At 42.3% G+C, this 16,633-nt stretch overlaps 1 protein-coding gene and 1 pseudogene across 1 annotated transcript in view; one reads left to right on the top strand and one right to left on the bottom strand.

Moving 5' to 3' along the window:
• Positions 1-16,633, top strand: part of Cyfip1 (cytoplasmic FMR1 interacting protein 1) — a 96,053-nt gene that overhangs the window by 53,869 nt on the left and 25,551 nt on the right. The window contains 9 exon segments of the mRNA XM_052161634.1: positions 3,610-3,776; positions 5,251-5,398; positions 6,410-6,740; positions 6,743-6,970; positions 8,442-8,598; positions 9,005-9,101; positions 11,958-12,034; positions 12,143-12,251; positions 15,795-15,914. Coding sequence (XP_052017594.1) covers positions 3,610-3,776; positions 5,251-5,398; positions 6,410-6,740; positions 6,743-6,970; positions 8,442-8,598; positions 9,005-9,101; positions 11,958-12,034; positions 12,143-12,251; positions 15,795-15,914 — 1,434 coding nt within the window.
• On the bottom strand, positions 10,490-11,442 carry LOC127668202 (thioredoxin-dependent peroxide reductase, mitochondrial-like; annotated as a pseudogene).

Below are 16,633 nucleotides of genomic sequence, written 5' to 3'. Positions count from 1 at the left end.
CCTCTGAGAGCTCGTGAGTGGACAGCAGTCTCTCAGAGGTGGGAAGACAGGCGATGAGTTGGGATTTGGTCTCTGCCCCATGAGAGGAAAGCCACAGGGCAGGCTAGGTTGTTTCTTCCTCAGAGTGGCTACAAATTCTTTACTGGCACTTCTCTGTGACCCAGCAATCTTGGGTTCCCCCCTCTCCCCTTTCCTACCTCCTTCTCTCCCTCCCTCCTTCTTTATTTTTTAAAGATTTTCTTCTGAGCCTTCTAATGGAAAATTTTTAATCCCAGTTTAATTTATTTATTATTGGGGTGTGTTTGTGTGTGTGTTTGTGTGTGTGTATACTACAACTTATATGTGGAGGTTCTCATTTTTGCCATGTTCTGGGATTGAACCTAGGTTCATCAGGTCTACACAGCAAACACTTCACCCACTTAGTCATCTCACTAGCCCATGATAAACATTTTAGAATAATCCTTTTATATCTCACAGTGAAATAGGTTGGAATTTCCCATCAGAATAAAACTAACTTACTAGATCATTTTAGAGATAACTGATGAACTTCTAATAGTATATCTCTCTTTTTCTTTTTCTTTTCTTTTTTTTAGTATGTCATATATCTCTTCATTTATTTGGATTTTCTTTAATGTTTATCATATATCTCTGGAAATTCTAGAATTGTTTCTTTTACTTCTAGGTATTGACTCTTAGCTGATGTAATTTTAATGTTTCCAAATAACTACTTAAAATGTAAATTTTAAATATTTTTCTTTGTATCTACCAATATGTCTAAGCTCATTAATTATAGTGTTCACAGATTTTGTTTTTTGAACGGGGTAGTTTTCTACTCAGACAGCCACAAAACCCACAAATGGCATGTCAGCTTGATTTTTTTTTTTTTTTTGCTTTTTCTTTTTGTACTTATTGGTTATTTGTATAGTCTTTCTATTTTTTAAATTGATTTCTTATTGAGTTCTTTATTTATAAGAGTTCTTTAGTTCCTTTTCTAGGTATTATTGTTAAACTAACTTTGCATTGCTTTCATCATCTAATCTAGATTATTCTGTGTTCTTTTTATATTTATTCCTAGATTAAGTTACCTAGTGATTGGCTTAGGATTTTTGCTTATGAATTGATGAGGTACCTCATTAGCTTAGTAACCAATGGGTAGACCTTATTATTATTATTATTATTATCATTATCATTACATTTTTATTTCTATGTATATATCTGTGTGCGTGAATGCCAAATGTGTGTGTAGGGGGGTTGTCTATGTGGTCAGAAGAGGTCTTTGGATTCCCTTGGAGCTGCAGTTACAGGTAGTTGTGAGCATTTGACATGAAACCTGGAAATGCAGGTCCTCTGGAAGGATCTCCAGGTGCGCTTAAGTACAGAGCCATCTCTCCAGCCACAGTCCTTTCTTAATATGCAAGGCTATAATCATCCCAAGCTTGTTACCCTAACCTCTTACTGTAACGGAGCCCACTTCATTCTTTGGCATGTGAGTATCCAGTTGTCCCAGTGTTTAATGGAAAGGTAACCTTTCCCCATTAGACTATGTTGACACGTTGTTGAGCATTGAAAATCAGTTGCTTGTCCATGTAAGGATTTAGTGTATTGTATTCCATTAATAGAGGTGCAGAATAGAAGGTATATTCTTTTGTGTTTGGGTGAAATGTTCTGTAAATATGTCTGGATGATCTGTAGGTTAGGCTATTGAAGCATGAAATGTGTCCCAAATATGTGATGTCTTCACAATGGGAACCTCTCTTCAAACTAGGGAGGCAACCAAAGGGTAGTTTGCTACACAGACAGTCACAAAACCCGCAAATGGCATGTCAGATTGATTTTTTGCCTTCTCTTTCTTTTTGTACTTATTGGCTATTTGTATATAGTCTTTGGAGAAGTACAAATAGTACATACAAATAGTAATGGGATATATCTGTTTTTATTGAGGGAGGGTGTCTTGACATCCCCTGACCAACAACTCAAAAAGAGTTGTGTGTGTATGTGTGTGTGTGTGTGTGTGTGTGTGTGTGTGTGTGTGTTAGAAGCATACAGATGTATATACCATTATGGTTTCCCATTACATTTCATGTAAACATAAAGTGAGCTGACCTTTTGCAGGCATCCTTATGGCTATTAATCCCTGTTTTTAATCTATCTGTCTAATGCTCTCCTCCTTGTATTACCTATAGTAATGTCTACCTTTTTATTCTCAACCTGATCATCTATATCTTTAATGGAAAGGTAAATCTTACTCCTTTTTCCTTGGCCAATCCTGCCTGTCAGTATTTATTGTTTACTAAGCAACTTTTCTCTTTGTTAATCACTCATTGGACTTCTCTGCTGTTTTATTACTTTTTTCAGTGTTGTAAATATATAAACACACACGCACACATACTCAAATATTCCTTCCCAGATACTTTTAATGGTACACTTTGCTCTTCTTGTGAATTTGTGATAACCATTGCATGGCTATTACCTTCAAGCTTTGCGTTTCTATTGTTCCTCTTCAGGGCTTGGCCTCACCTTTCAGGTTTCTTTTGCTTTTTCAAGTCCAAATACATGGTGCTTTCATTTTTATTCCGATAGAGTTCCCATGTGCTCTTTAGTTTGTTTTACTTATTTTATATATATGGGTGTTTTGCTGTGTGCATGTCTGTGCACCACTTGTGTGTCTGTTGCCCATGGAGGCAAGAAGGGGGCATTGGACTTGGAACTGGAGTTATAGATAGTTGTGAGTCACTATTATGAGTGCTGGGAATTGAACCCAGGTCCTCTGGAAAAGCATCCAGTGCTCTTAACTGCTGAGCCATGTCTCTAGCCTCTATCCTATGCACTTTTTAAAAGTAAAAGTGTCTTCTGTTTTAAACAGAAAGCAATATAAATTCATCAAATAGTTTTCTAGGAGGGGCTGGAGAGAGATGGCTCAGAGGTTAAGAGCATTGACTGCTCTTCCAGAGGTCCTGTAAGTACATGGTGGTTCACAACCGTCTTTAATGGGATCTGATGCCTTTTTCTGTCATGCAGGCACACATGCAAATAGAGCACTCATACACCTAAATAGAATTAGGTGTTAAGAATTCTTTTAACAAAGAATTAGTTCTTCATCATGAACACATGGAAACCCTAAATAATGTGACTTGCGGGAGCTATGTAGTGACATCTGTGGAGCTATCACAAAGTCAGAATTCAAGCAGTTGACTTCATTTTTTTCTAGGTTTTTTCCATATGTTTTAAGTCAATGTCCCACTGTTGTTTAACAAGTGGGATTTAATATGCAAACTCTTTCAGCTCCTTTTCTTTTTCTATAACTTCCATATCTGCGGTTTGAATGTTTACCTCTCTGCATTCGAAGGCCATCAAGGATGGACTAGTTGGGCAGGGTGTCCTTGAGTCAGATGTCCCGCTGCTCTCAGGGTACTCACAGTGAGAGGAGATGAGTTCAGTTCCAGGCAGGCATAGAGCACACTGGGTCGTCTGCTCTGGGGAAGATGGCAATGGGACAAAGTAGCTTTGTAGTGGAAAGGGGAGAAATCAGGGAAAGGTCTGGGCAAGAGATCTAGGCAATGGAGAACTGTCCCTGTCCCCATTCAGCCCCTGAAAGCTGTGTCCTTACAGGTGATTGCCATGATCAAAGGCCTGCAGGTGCTGATGGGCAGGATGGAGAGTGTGTTCAATCACGCCATCAGGCACACGGTTTATGCTGCACTTCAGGACTTCTCCCAGGTGACCCTCAGGGAACCACTGCGACAGGCCATCAAGAAGAAAAAGAACGTCATCCAGAGGTCAGCCTTCCACAGCCCTCTCGCACAGCCCCAAAGCAATGGACGGAGCCTAGGTTCCGACAGATGGAACGCTATGTTTTCATAAGGAGGCTCACTACATTTATCTTTAACTCCTAGTCATATTTTTTGATGATTATATCCACATAGAATGTAGTGAGTCCAGTTAATATCCTGAACAACAGTAGTTTACTACTGAAATCAAGGAGTTTTGCAACCCAGGCACAAGTGCCAATTCCAGGCACCAGGTTTTCTTCTTTCTCCCCCAGACATATCATCTTTGGCAGGTTTCTTTTAGACTCTCCTACAAGTCTGGCAAAAATGACCTAGGTATGGTTAAACTTAAGAGATCTTGAGAGCTCTCTGAATGTGAGCTAAGTTGACTTTCAAAGAAACGTGTAAGTGAAACCTACCAGAATTTAGGCATTTATAGTGCTGGTTTTGCCTTACAGTTGATATGCTTGTTACCCAAGATAGTATTGGTTTGTAGCAGAAAATTACATACTGTGTGTACATTGTAATGCTCCAAAAGTCTGAGAGACAGAGCTCTTACATGTATGTACGTTTATATGTGTAAGTGTGGCGTTAAGGATCAGCATGGATCCTTGTACATATTAAACATACTCTACTACTGGATCTTTTAAATCCAAAACTTTGTAATGCCAGCAGAATGCCATAGTAGAAAATTGCATCCTATATTAGATAATTTTATATGCAAAATTATATAATCCATCTGGATATATGTATAATTTATAAGACAAATTATTATCTATTTAGACTCGAGTCCCCTGAACAAATTTACTTATATTCAAATATTCACAGCTTCAAACAGATAGAAATCTGAAACCCTCCTTGTTCCAGCCTTCAAGTTAAAAGGCACTTTTGTTAGAGGCATATCAGATACAGAAGTACTTGACCAGGTTGAAAATCAGACCTGTTCCACTAGCCAGAGTCTATAGAATGCATACTGTACTTTGTGTTTTATCTACAATGTTCTACAAAAGGTGGCCGAGTCAACATGAGCTGTCTCAAGCCCGTGGGTGGTGCTCCATTAATGAAGCCTGTTGGCGGTGGGGCTACCTTTCCAGTGAGCCAAGGCTCATGTCCAATCCTGAGATGTGTGATGGCTTCCCATTCTTCACACGAAATGACTTGGCCACAGTCAGGGGGCAGCTCTGCTGTCTGTTCGGGCTTTCGAGAGTTCTGTTCTTCCTGCCCTCACTTGGCCGCCTGGCTTGTGTTCATGAAGTTAAACCTTGCTTCCTGACTACTGGGTGCAAACTACAGCTGAGACAAATCTTTTGGGGATAGTGGTGGCACTAAAAAGTGCACTCTGCTTTTGATTCTTTCATATGAACTAGACTCTTAGCTTGTGGTCTCAACCCGAGGGATTCTCTCTGTGCATTGGTTGGTTGTTAGGTGAGGAGATGCTGTGATTGTAGAAATCCATGTCTGATGACTTTATGGGGCTGTTCAGTGTCCTACAGGCCATCAGGAAGACTGTGTGTGACTGGGAGACTGGGCATGAACCCTTTAACGACCCAGCTCTTCGGGGAGAGAAGGACCCTAAGAGTGGCTTTGACATCAAGGTGCCGCGCCGTGCTGTGGGACCCTCCAGCACACAGGTTCTCATCATCTTTTTCCCAGAACTGGGCTAAGGGTGGGGGAGGGGAGGGCAGATGAGGCAGGGTTGCAATAGTGGGTGCTGGATCCGCTTGGGCACTCCTGGTCTGCCTGAGGTTTTTCTTCTCTTCTACCCTGCCCAGCTCAATTTGAAACCTTACCTGAGACAGTCCTGTGAGTGCCTGGTTGGTTCATTTAACTGCAGAAGTCATTTGATGCCATTTCTACCTCTGTCTTTGAAATATATGCCTACGTTTTCCCGATTTATGCTGTTTCCTTTTTGCTTTTTGGAGACAGGGTCTGATATAACCTAGGCTGGCCTCCAGCTTCTGATAATACTGCCTCCGCCTCCGCCTCCTGCGAGCTGGGACTATAGTATGCTCCTCCATGCTCAGCACCCCTTTTGTATTTTTAAAGACGGGGTCTTACAGCCTCGGCTGGCCTGATACTCACTGCACATAGCTCGCGGTTAGCCTCAACCTCAGCAGCCCTCTGTCTCAGCCTCCTAGCACCGCAGGCATGTGCCAGCATGTCTGTGTTTCCCTTTCAGTGTTTAAATGTATGATTGTAATTTTCACGTCGAATCTATAAATCAAATGCTCCTAAAAATGAACTGTTGCTTTCATATGTCCTGGTCTGAAGCCACCGTTGCTGCTTTCTCTTCCGACGTGTGTAGGCCTTCCTTGAGGTGCTTCTCACTGACTCGTACTCGGTTTATACGCTCCTCTGCTTTGGGACCTGTCCTTCTTACCCGTCTCTCTCAGAGGCCTCATAATCTCTATCCCTCCTGTAGAAAGGTACCAGCAAAGCCCATGGCTGGGTCTCTATGGAACCTCTTACAGATCAGGAGGAAGGCTCTTGGCCATTCTTGGGGTCTGTGTGAGGTGTATCACTGCCCTCCGCTCTTCCATTCCATTTGCCTGTCCCTGTGTCCCCCCTCCCCCACTCAGACCTGTGCATCATGTGACTAACGGCTCTCTCCCGCTTCTCCTTCCCTGTCTGTCTATGTCTAGCTCTACCTGGTGCGCACTATGGCTGAGTCCTTGAGCTCTGCTGAGCTGCTGAGGCAGCTCAAGTCTCTGGGCATGGAAAGGCTCTTGCATGTGGTAAACGCGTTTCTGAGGCAGTCGTACACCTATCCACCTCTTTTAACCTTTGGTGGTAAGACATCGTTTGTTTTTCTTGTTGATGCTTATGGAGGTGAGCTGCTCCTCTACACACAGCTCATCCTACGAGGCAGCGTCTTGGCTGTGTGGATCGCCAGGCCCTCTGGACAGCCTGTCTACATTGGGCTGATTGCGGGCGTGGGACTTAGTCAGGGTGTATTGGAGCAGTTCTTCTTCTATAGATTTTCCCATTTGATGTAACTAATGTACCATTTATATTTTTTTCCCTACAAATATTTCCTTGGATAATACAGCTTTACATGGTGAGAACTATGCTAGAGTCCCTCATTGCAGACAAAAGTGGTTCCAAGAAAACTTTGAGAAGTAGCCTTGAGGGGCCCACCATATTGGACATAGAAAAATTTCATCGCGAATCATTCTTCTACACTCACTTGATAAATTTCAGTGGTAAGAGACAGTGCTGACCAGAATATCCGGCCTGGCATGCTCTAACCCTGCTAACACCACCCGGGATGCTTCCGCCTACCTCACCATTCTCCTGCCCATCTCTTCACGCACCCACATGGTGCCACGTCCTAACCTTTGTGGTGGTGGCCAGACATCCTGGAGATCCCCCCAAGACCCTTGCCATCCCTGACCTCTGCCATTATCTCTGTAGGCCATCGCCCTTAACGGGACAGGGACAGTTGGGCTTTGGTTGGCCTTGCCATGTGAACACAAAATCAGGATCACAAAACAGGGAAATGGAACCCCTTACCTGGATCAAACTCCGGGCATTGATGCGTAGAAGACATGGCCCCACCAGCCCCCACGGCCCAGGTAGCAAAAGTGCTCTGAGACAGACTAGCCACCATTTTGGTGATACCAGCCACTTTGACCTGGCACTGGTGGGTGCTTTCTGCCCTCTGTGTCTGCCTGTGGCCTCATCAAGCTGTTCATGTCTTCTGCTTAGAGCAGGAAGTCATGCCTTGCCTGGGGTGTTGCAGACCGTGAAGTAAATAGTAACACTGTTATTGTTAGCTCAAAGAACATAAAACAAATCTTGATTGTTTAATTCCATTTCTAGTTTTACTTAAACCATTCCTGGATGTGCACGTAATCCTAGACACTGGTGTTTGTCCCACATAAAGGGAAATACAGGTTGAATATCCCTCATCTGAAATGGTTGGGACCAGAAATGCTTCAGATTCCAAGTCTAGGGGGTGGGCAGCAGGTAGTTAACTGTGTATAATGACGAATTTGGGGGAAGGGATCCAAGTCTAAATACACTGATTTTTATTCACCTCATACACACGGTCTGAGGATTGAGCAGTCATGGCATAACGCCATTTGTGTTACGTGCAGATGCTGCCTTGTGCCGTTACCCTCATCTCCATCTGTGTCCACATCCAGGAACACTGTGGCACATTGCTTCAGAGTGTGACCCTGTCACTAAGACACTGCATTACCATACCATACTCTGTGTGTCTGCGTTTGGACCTCGGCCCATCACGTGAGACGGGCTGTGTAATGTTTCACTTAAGACATCACGTAGTACCATAGCACTTTGAGATTTTGGAGCACTTAAGATTTCTGGTTTTCAGATTCGGGATGTTAAACCTGTGGTTCTATTTTCACATCTCCGTTTCAAAAGGTTGTCGCCCCTGTTCCTGCCAAGAAGGGCTCCTAAGGTCCCTGATGGCTGGGTGACACTGGCTGCTCAGAAGGGGTAGAGTCCTGACCTACACTTAAGCACACCCGTGTCCGTCTTGTCCCTCGTGTGAAGTGTCTAGTGACCCCTTCCTGCTCGCATCCATGCTGCATGGCTGGGAGCTAAGCATAGAGGAGTCACATCCTGTGTGCAACACCTCTTGTCTCCTCTGTATTGAATCACTTCCTGCTCATGAATGATAACCTGCTGTCGTTTGAACCCTTCAAGAAACACTGCAGCAGTGCTGTGACCTTTCTCAGCTGTGGTTCCGAGAGTTCTTCCTGGAGCTGACCATGGGCAGGAGGATTCAGTTCCCCATTGAGATGTCTATGCCCTGGATTCTGACTGACCACATCCTAGAGACCAAGGAGGCATCAATGATGGAGTGAGTGTCCTATAGGTCTACCCCTGAGGCCTTGGCGCTCACATGCATGTACCCTCACACAGTCATTCAGGATTGAAAGAGAAAAAGAAATACTGAGTACTGATACTGATGAAACACTTTAAACTGCAGCATGGAGAAGATAAAGTCATGGAAGCCTTTGTCTGGGTAGCTCTTGTATGACCGTCATATAGGATAAGGCACCTGGTTTTCTCTACTCTGGTGCTATGCAGTAGACCTGTGTTTCAGCTTTGTGCAAGAACACCATTTACCATGGGAAGTAAGAAACTGGATTTTTTCATATGACAGTTTCTTCATTTAACAGTTAAATTTATCCAAAGGTAGGCAGCTGTGAGGGCCACAGGTCATTGGCTTAGCTGGCTGGGAAGTGACTGGTGTCCCCCTGCAGGTATGTCCTCTACTCTCTGGACCTGTACAACGACAGTGCTCACTATGCCCTCACCAAGTTCAACAAGCAGTTTCTCTACGATGAAATCGAGGCAGAGGTAAGGGACCAGCTTTAGCTTCTTTTATTAAATACCTATTGATTTTTAACCTATTTTTCTGAGTATTCAAAGAATTAAATTTTTTTTTTAAATGCACAGTGGTTTAAATGATAACATATACTTTCTGGTAAAAGATACTTTTTGGTATAAGTTCTTCTGACTTCTTCCCTTTATGCATTGGAAATTGGTAGGATGTGCTTTTCCACCAAACAGTAAGCAGTTTCTGCATCACTTTCTGTTTCTGTTAGGAGGGTGCTCAATTCACTAAACCAACCCTTCTTTTTAAAAGATGCCACCGGGTTTTTAAAACTTAGAGGGGGTAAAACAGTCCTTGTTGAACTTCTTGATACACACACTTTTTTCCCCCATTGGGTGAGTGTACTCTTGTGTGTAACCCTCCAAACCCCACATTTTCTCTGTAGCCCAGGCAGTCCGTAGACTTCCTGCCTCAGCTTTCTGAGTACTGGAATTACACGAGTAGCCGTCATACCTGACTGTGACTTCTTGAGGACACATTGTCACAGGTAAAATTGTCAGGTTAGCACACACATATGACTGAGAGGATATCTCTTGCTCTTTAGAATAAGAAGTAAGAGGACTCAACCCAAGAGATCATTTCTGTATCTGGGCAGCACTACCTCCTTCCCTCCCTCCCTCTCTCTCTCCCCATTTCTCTCTTATATAATCAGTTTGTTTTTTATATTAAAAATGCAGATATGTCTTTTTTCGATTATGGTGTCCTAAAAAATGCAACCACTGGATTAGACAAAGTCTTTCATGATTGATTATACCTCATAAATACCTCAGAACACACAAGGACACTGTGAGATAATGAATACAATAAGAAAAATAATGGGGTGGGGTTGGGGATTTAGCTCAGTGGTAGAGTGCTTGCTAGGCAAGCGCAAGGCCCTGGGTTCACGATCCTCAGCTCTGAAAAAAAAAAGGAATAAATAAATAAATAAATAAATAATAAAATAATAATGGGAAAATTCAGTTTGATCACAGAAGTTTAAGAGGAAATTTCAGGATCCTGGTCAGATTCTTTCTGTGACTGGGGCATAAGTGCTCCTTCCTTGTAGACCAAGGTTCAAGGCAGGCTAAGGAGAAAAATGCTCCTCCTATGAAGACACAATCAAAGAAACGGGCTACCAAGCATTCTGTGGGAATTAGGTAGCCATGAAGAAAGAAGGCTCTAGTAAGGACAGCAATGGAAGCAGCTTGCTTCTTATATAGAGCCTGAGCCTGGAACAAAAACCAACTTCTAGACATAGGCATGATGCAGTTTCACCATCCCTAAACAACCCTCAGGGCATGGAAAGGACTCCAGGTGTGGCTCTTTTCTGTTGTGAGAATCTACCACTGAACACTAGACATGGGATGACCTGCTAATGGACCTTCTCAGAGTATTCTTTGGAAGCCGTTGGACTTGGCTTCAAGATCATAGGGGATTCTGGTGCCCATGACAGGGCAGACTTCTGCATGGGTTTCCACAAACAGGAATGCCTTCACCAACTGAGGGTTTTTCCAGGCTGCTCCTCCCAGAAGGTCTTTGACACTCAGTGCTTGGTGGCACCATTAGGGTCAATAACTAAGAGGCTTCTAAATGTAATGCCAGCACCTTCAGGAATACCTTGCGGTCTCAGGCTATTTGCTTAGCTAAATTTGACAACAGCATGATATTCATGTGGCCCAAATCACCATTCTTCCTTTGTGTATTGATCTACCATTCTTCTTTGGGCAAACTGGCTAAAGTGGAAATCTGAAACTGAAACTACTTAACAGTCATGAAAGTCACTAAAAGCAAGGATTTCCATAGGACACACGAATGTGAAATCCAAAGGCTGGAAAAAAGACACCAACTATTTCCAGTTACAGTCTTCATGACTCAGCTCTTTGAACTGACATTGACAACCGTGGTACCCTTAACATAGGACACATGCTGTGTGACAGCTGGGGTGGAATGAACAACTGATGCTAAAGGCAAACTTTGCCTGGGCAGACCAGTGTATGTCTGTCAAGCCAGTTCTTACAGAAGCAATAGGCCTAAAGACTGCCAACACAAAAATACCCCTGGAAATAGCACTCGTATTCTGAGCAACCAAGGAAAGAGCAACCTTCCTGTGGCAGCCACCATCTTCAGTGTATAATCAGTTTTATTGGCATATTCAGTGCAGGTTGTGCTGGATTTCACAAGGAACATTTTCCCAAGTATATCATGTACTTTGAACATAGTACACAGTATATCTTCAAGTTTGAACTTCTGATCCTCTTCAGCTACATAGGTGCTATGAGAGAGATGTGCTACCTACCATGCCTGGCCTTTTCTCAATAGTGCTCCAATCCATAGTAGTTTCCTATGCTGGCCTGGTGGCCATCCCTGGTCACAGCACACTTTATATGCTCTGTTGGACAGTAAGATCATCTCTATTTTCTAATAACCTCTGCTAGGTAGTGGTGTACATGCCTTTAATCTCAGCACTGGAAAGGCAGAAGCAGGCAGATCTCTGAGTTCAAGGCCAGCCTGGTCTACAGAGCAAGTTTCTAGACAGCCAGGGTCACACAGAGAAATCTTGTCTTGAAAAACCAAACCAAACCAAGAGCCCCACCTTGTGTTGAAGCAGGAGTTTGAAGCTAGGAATAGTGGCATATAATGCTGTAACCCAAGGGTCCAAGAGGCTGAGCCTAGAGGATCAGGAGCCACTGAGTTCAGCGTTAGCTTGCGCCACATAATGAATTAAAGCTTACTTAAAGTAACAACAAAATAAGCAAGGAAAAGCAGAAACATTTGTTTTTGAGTTGTTATTTGATCTTGGTTTCAGGAGTTGAGATCTAACACCGTTTGCTTTTTGCCAGGTGAATCTGTGTTTTGACCAATTTGTTTATAAACTGGCAGACCAGATATTTGCCTATTACAAGGTTATGGCAGGAAGGTAAGTGTATCATTTGCGATTCCCATGCAGAATCCTGGGTAATTTGATTTGATATTTCTATTGAAATTAACAATGTATGACAAATATCCCGCCTTTCTTCTGCACCAGTTTGCTTCTTGACAAAAGGTTACGATCAGAATGCAAAAACCAGGGAGCCACGATCCACCTCCCGCCATCCAACCGCTATGAGACGTTGCTGAAGCAAAGGCACGTGCAGGTGAGCTGAGTGACTACTGCCAAAGTGTGTCTGGGAAATGATTGGCTTGTCTTAGCACTATCCGGATTCTTACAGGTATTGTTGCCTGTGAATGTCTTAACGAAGTATTAAGGGGTTTTGTGGTTTTCCTTCCATACCCACTTCCTCTCTGAGACCTCAGTGTTGCCCAGGCTAGTCTTTTTTTTTTTTTTTTTAATTATTCTAAAGGCTTTTCTATTGCTACATAGAGAAGAAACCATTTATTTCAGGCTTATTCTTTCAGAGCATTAGAGTTTATGGGAGAACATGGCAGCTCTGCATGATACTGGAATAGTAGCTGGGAGCCTACATCTGGTGACACAGCCACAAGGCAGAGATAAAACTCTGGAAATGGCACAGTCTTTAGAAACCTCACCTCAGAGCCTTTCCCAGGTGATACACTCCTCCTAACAAAGCCACACCTAGTCCTTCCCAAACAATTCCACCAACTCATGACCAAGTATTGAATCTTGTGTATTCAATACACTAGGTAATGGGGGGGGGGTTATCATTCAGACTACCTCAGGTTATAATATACTTGTATCAGTTCCCTCTTCCAAGTCCTCTCTCCAAAGCCTTCCAAATACCCTCTGCCATACTCTTTCAAATTCAAATTCATTTCCTTTCTCTTTAATTGTTCTCTCTCTCTCTTTTACTGTGTTTCTCTCTCTCTCTAAATAGATAATAAATTTTGTATTTTTCAGGACTAACTGTTTGATACTGGATAACCAATTTGTGTGTTTTTCCCTAGGAAGGCGATTTCTTCTGTTCTCAGAATTTCTTAGTTGTGTAGGGAGTGGTCAGGCCTCCCTCACAAGCTTTCTCTTTTCCATGTTAGCTTGTCTATTTGTGTCATCCCTGTTCAGTCACATTTAGCCAGCCATGTTGGTGAGACTTTGTGGTCTCACTGCAAACTCCCTGTTTTTCTGGGTCTTATAATCATTATGACTACTCTTTCACAAAGATTCCTGAGCCTAAGTGCAGGAATTGTGTTATGGATATATCAGTTGGGACTAAGCTCTATAACTCTGTTCTCATTGGTTTTGTTTTTCTGTAATGGTCTCTTGTCTGTTGCAAAGAGAAGTTTTCTCTTTCTTTAAAGATCCATGTATTTTATATTTCTATGTGCATGTACATTTGCATGCCAGAAGAGGGCATGAGATCACATTATAGATGACTGTGAGCCACCATGTGGTTGCTGGGAATTGAACTCAGGACCTCTGGAAGAGCAGACAATGCTCTTTAACCACTGAGCCACCTCTCCAGCCCTGAGAATTTTTCTTGATAAGGAGTGAGAACTGAATTTACCTGTGGGCATATTTAGAATTTAGTTAGGAGCCGGATAGTGGTGGTGCATGCCTTTAATCCCAGCATTTGGGAGACAGAGGCAGGTGGATTTCTGAGTTCAAGGCTGCCTGGTCTATAGAACGAGTTCCAGGACAGCTAGGGCTGCACAAACCCTGTCTCAAAGGAAGGAAGGAAGGAAGGAAGGAAGGAAGGAAGGAAGGAAGGAAGGAAGGAAGGAAGGAAGGAAGGAAGGAAGGAAAGAAAAGAAAAGAAAAGAAAAGAAAAAATTAGTTAGGGATTATGCTGGTTTATTAAACTGACAGTTACAGGTTTTCCTCTAAGATTCATGACTTCACCAGTTCTGGGTAGTTGGCTGGGTTTCCAGTACCCAGCATAGTTTATCTCTTGTTGAGTGAGTCTTAAGTCCCATTACTTAGCTGTTTGTTGGTTACTGGCAAGGTTTGTGTGCCACTATTGTGCCCTTAGGGTCTTATGCCATAGTTTGGATCATTGTGGCTCATAAGTTAATGTTAGGTAGGACTTCTAGGTGCTTCCCTCCTTGGGAAACTTGCATGGCATCTTCTGGTAGTGTAAAAGTTAGTTCTTAGGGAGGAAGGCTTTGGGTCAGATCCGTCTCAGGTCCTTTGGGCCTTGTACTTGAAGTGCATGGTGTCTTCAGCAATAGGGACTTAGCTTCCGCCTCTGCTTAGGATGTTTTGGGAGTCACTTGGACAACCCTGACAAACAGCTTTAAAGGGGTCTTCTTATATGCCCAGGCTCATCTTACACTACTGGGCTTCCCACCTTAGCCTGAAATTTTACATTTATATTTACACTGTGTATAAGTTTACATTTTATATTGGACAACCTTAACTACAGGGGTGAAACTGCAGCTCTCTAAACCCTGATTGGCTTCTAAGAAGCAGGCCCAGTCTGGGAGAGTTGTTCCTTCTCCAAGAGCCCTGAATTCAGACCTTTACATGAATAAAGATCAAGCATGGAATATTAATGAGCACACCACAGAGGTTCTTGTACATCTGTATTCATTGAAGCATTATTCAAGTTATAGAACTAGCTTATCAACTGATGGGTGGATAAAGAAAAAGAAAATGGTATCTATATAAAATAGAAATTTATTGACCTGAGAATAAGAATGAAATCCTGTCATCTACAGGGAAAGAGAAGTAGAAATCACCATATAAGTTAAATAAGGCAGACTCAAGAAGACAAACATGTTTTCTCCCATATACAGAATTTATTTTTTCTATACGTGTATGTGAATGACAGGAAAGCAAGAGAGGAACCACCATGAGGCAGGATCAGAGCAGATCATGGGACGGGCAGTGACGGAGCAAAGTACAAATAATGTGCATGTGTGGAAATTATGACATTTATTTTGTGATGTAAAATTTTAATTAAAAATAAATTTAGGCTGGGTGTTGGTGGCACACGCCTTTAATCCTAGCACTTGGGAGGCAGAGGCAGGCGGATTTCTGAGTTCGAGGCCAGCCTGGTCTCCAGAGTGAGTTCCAGGATAGCCAGGACTACACAGAGAAACCCTGTCTCAAAACAAACAGATAGATAGATAGATAGATATAGATAGATAGATAGATAAATTTAGACTATGTGAACAGATAGAATGAAGTGAGAAGTCTTGTCATCACAGAAATCAAAGGTGAGCTTTTTTTCTTGGCCTAAGCAAAAGTCTTTAGGATAGGCAGTGCTTGTGTTCTGTTGTATTTTTAAAAACAAATAGTAATGTACTACATATTATCTTGCTCCATTGCAGACTTTGAAGACAGTAATAGTCCCGATATCACTTGGCTTGAGGATCTAGTTCAATGGTAGAGTCCTCGCCCAGCATCTATGTAGACTTGGGTACCAACTTCAGCAGTGCTTGTGTGTATGCATGTGAGTGAATGCATACACACATTCTCACATTATTTTTTGTATTTTCTTTTGATATAGATGTCTTGGGTGTTTTATGTTGCTGCTTGTTTGTTCTTTGTATTTACTTTTTAAAAAAAATATTTCTTTTTATGTATTTGAGGGCACTGTGGAGTATGTGTGGAGATCAGAGGACAACTTTCATGAGTCTCTTTTTTCCTATTATTGGGTCCCAAGGATTGAACTGAGGATGTCAGGCTTGGCCATAAGTGCCTTTCCCTACTGATGCCTCCCGCCAGACCTTGTGTTTGTTCTTTACCCTGCTATCCCATGCTCTCTCTCTTCCTCTAGCTGCTCGGGAGATCCATTGATCTCAATCGTCTGATTACACAGCGTGTTTCAGCAGCCATGTACAAATCTCTAGAACTGGCAATTGGACGATTTGAAAGTGAAGATTTAACATCAGTAGTTGTAAGTAGTAGAACTATTTTTCCCTTTCTATTGATGAGTTAAACTAAGAGTAGGTCAGTTCTTGAATAGATGATAAAAGATGAGAACTGATTGATCTTTGAATATGTCAAGTATCATGTTACTACCTACCTACTCTTAGTATTTGTCATTTACATTAACTTAAAAGAGAAACTTATCCTGATCTTAAATAAATTACACCTGCTGAGGACAAAGATAAAAGTCTACAAACTTCATTACAGAGAAGAATGAAATTAAGAGATTGAATGGAAGTATTTATATATATTTTATTATAAAACTTTGTGTTAGATGATTTTGTCCCAACTCTAGGCTAATGTAGGTGTTCTGAGCATGTTGAAGGTAACACTGGCCTGAACAATGATAATATTGCAAAGGTTAAGTAGAGTGGTGAATAAATTTACTCTACTTAACCTTATGTGCCCAAGCTCATCTTATACTACTGGGCTTCCCACCTTAGCCTTATATATAGCCATACACACACACACACACACACACACACACAGAGCACAGAGTATATTACTTTGGTTTGTCTATATGGAGTTTATTACTTGGGAAAAGTGACCCAAAGTGGCCAACACCAGCTGGATTATATACATGTGGTGGAGGACAGGGCTTACAACTTAGATGGTACATTGACAGGTGGTAGTGTTAGGTAGGTAGTGATTTGTCCAAATTGCCTTTGCCCAAGGTAGGTGGTGGCT

This window comes from Apodemus sylvaticus, chromosome 1, assembly GCF_947179515.1.
Source record: "Apodemus sylvaticus chromosome 1, mApoSyl1.1, whole genome shotgun sequence".
NCBI classification, from domain to species: Eukaryota; Metazoa; Chordata; class Mammalia; order Rodentia; family Muridae; genus Apodemus; species Apodemus sylvaticus.
The sequence above is the reverse complement of the archived record's forward strand: the minus strand, read 5'-3'. Positions and strand labels throughout refer to the sequence as shown.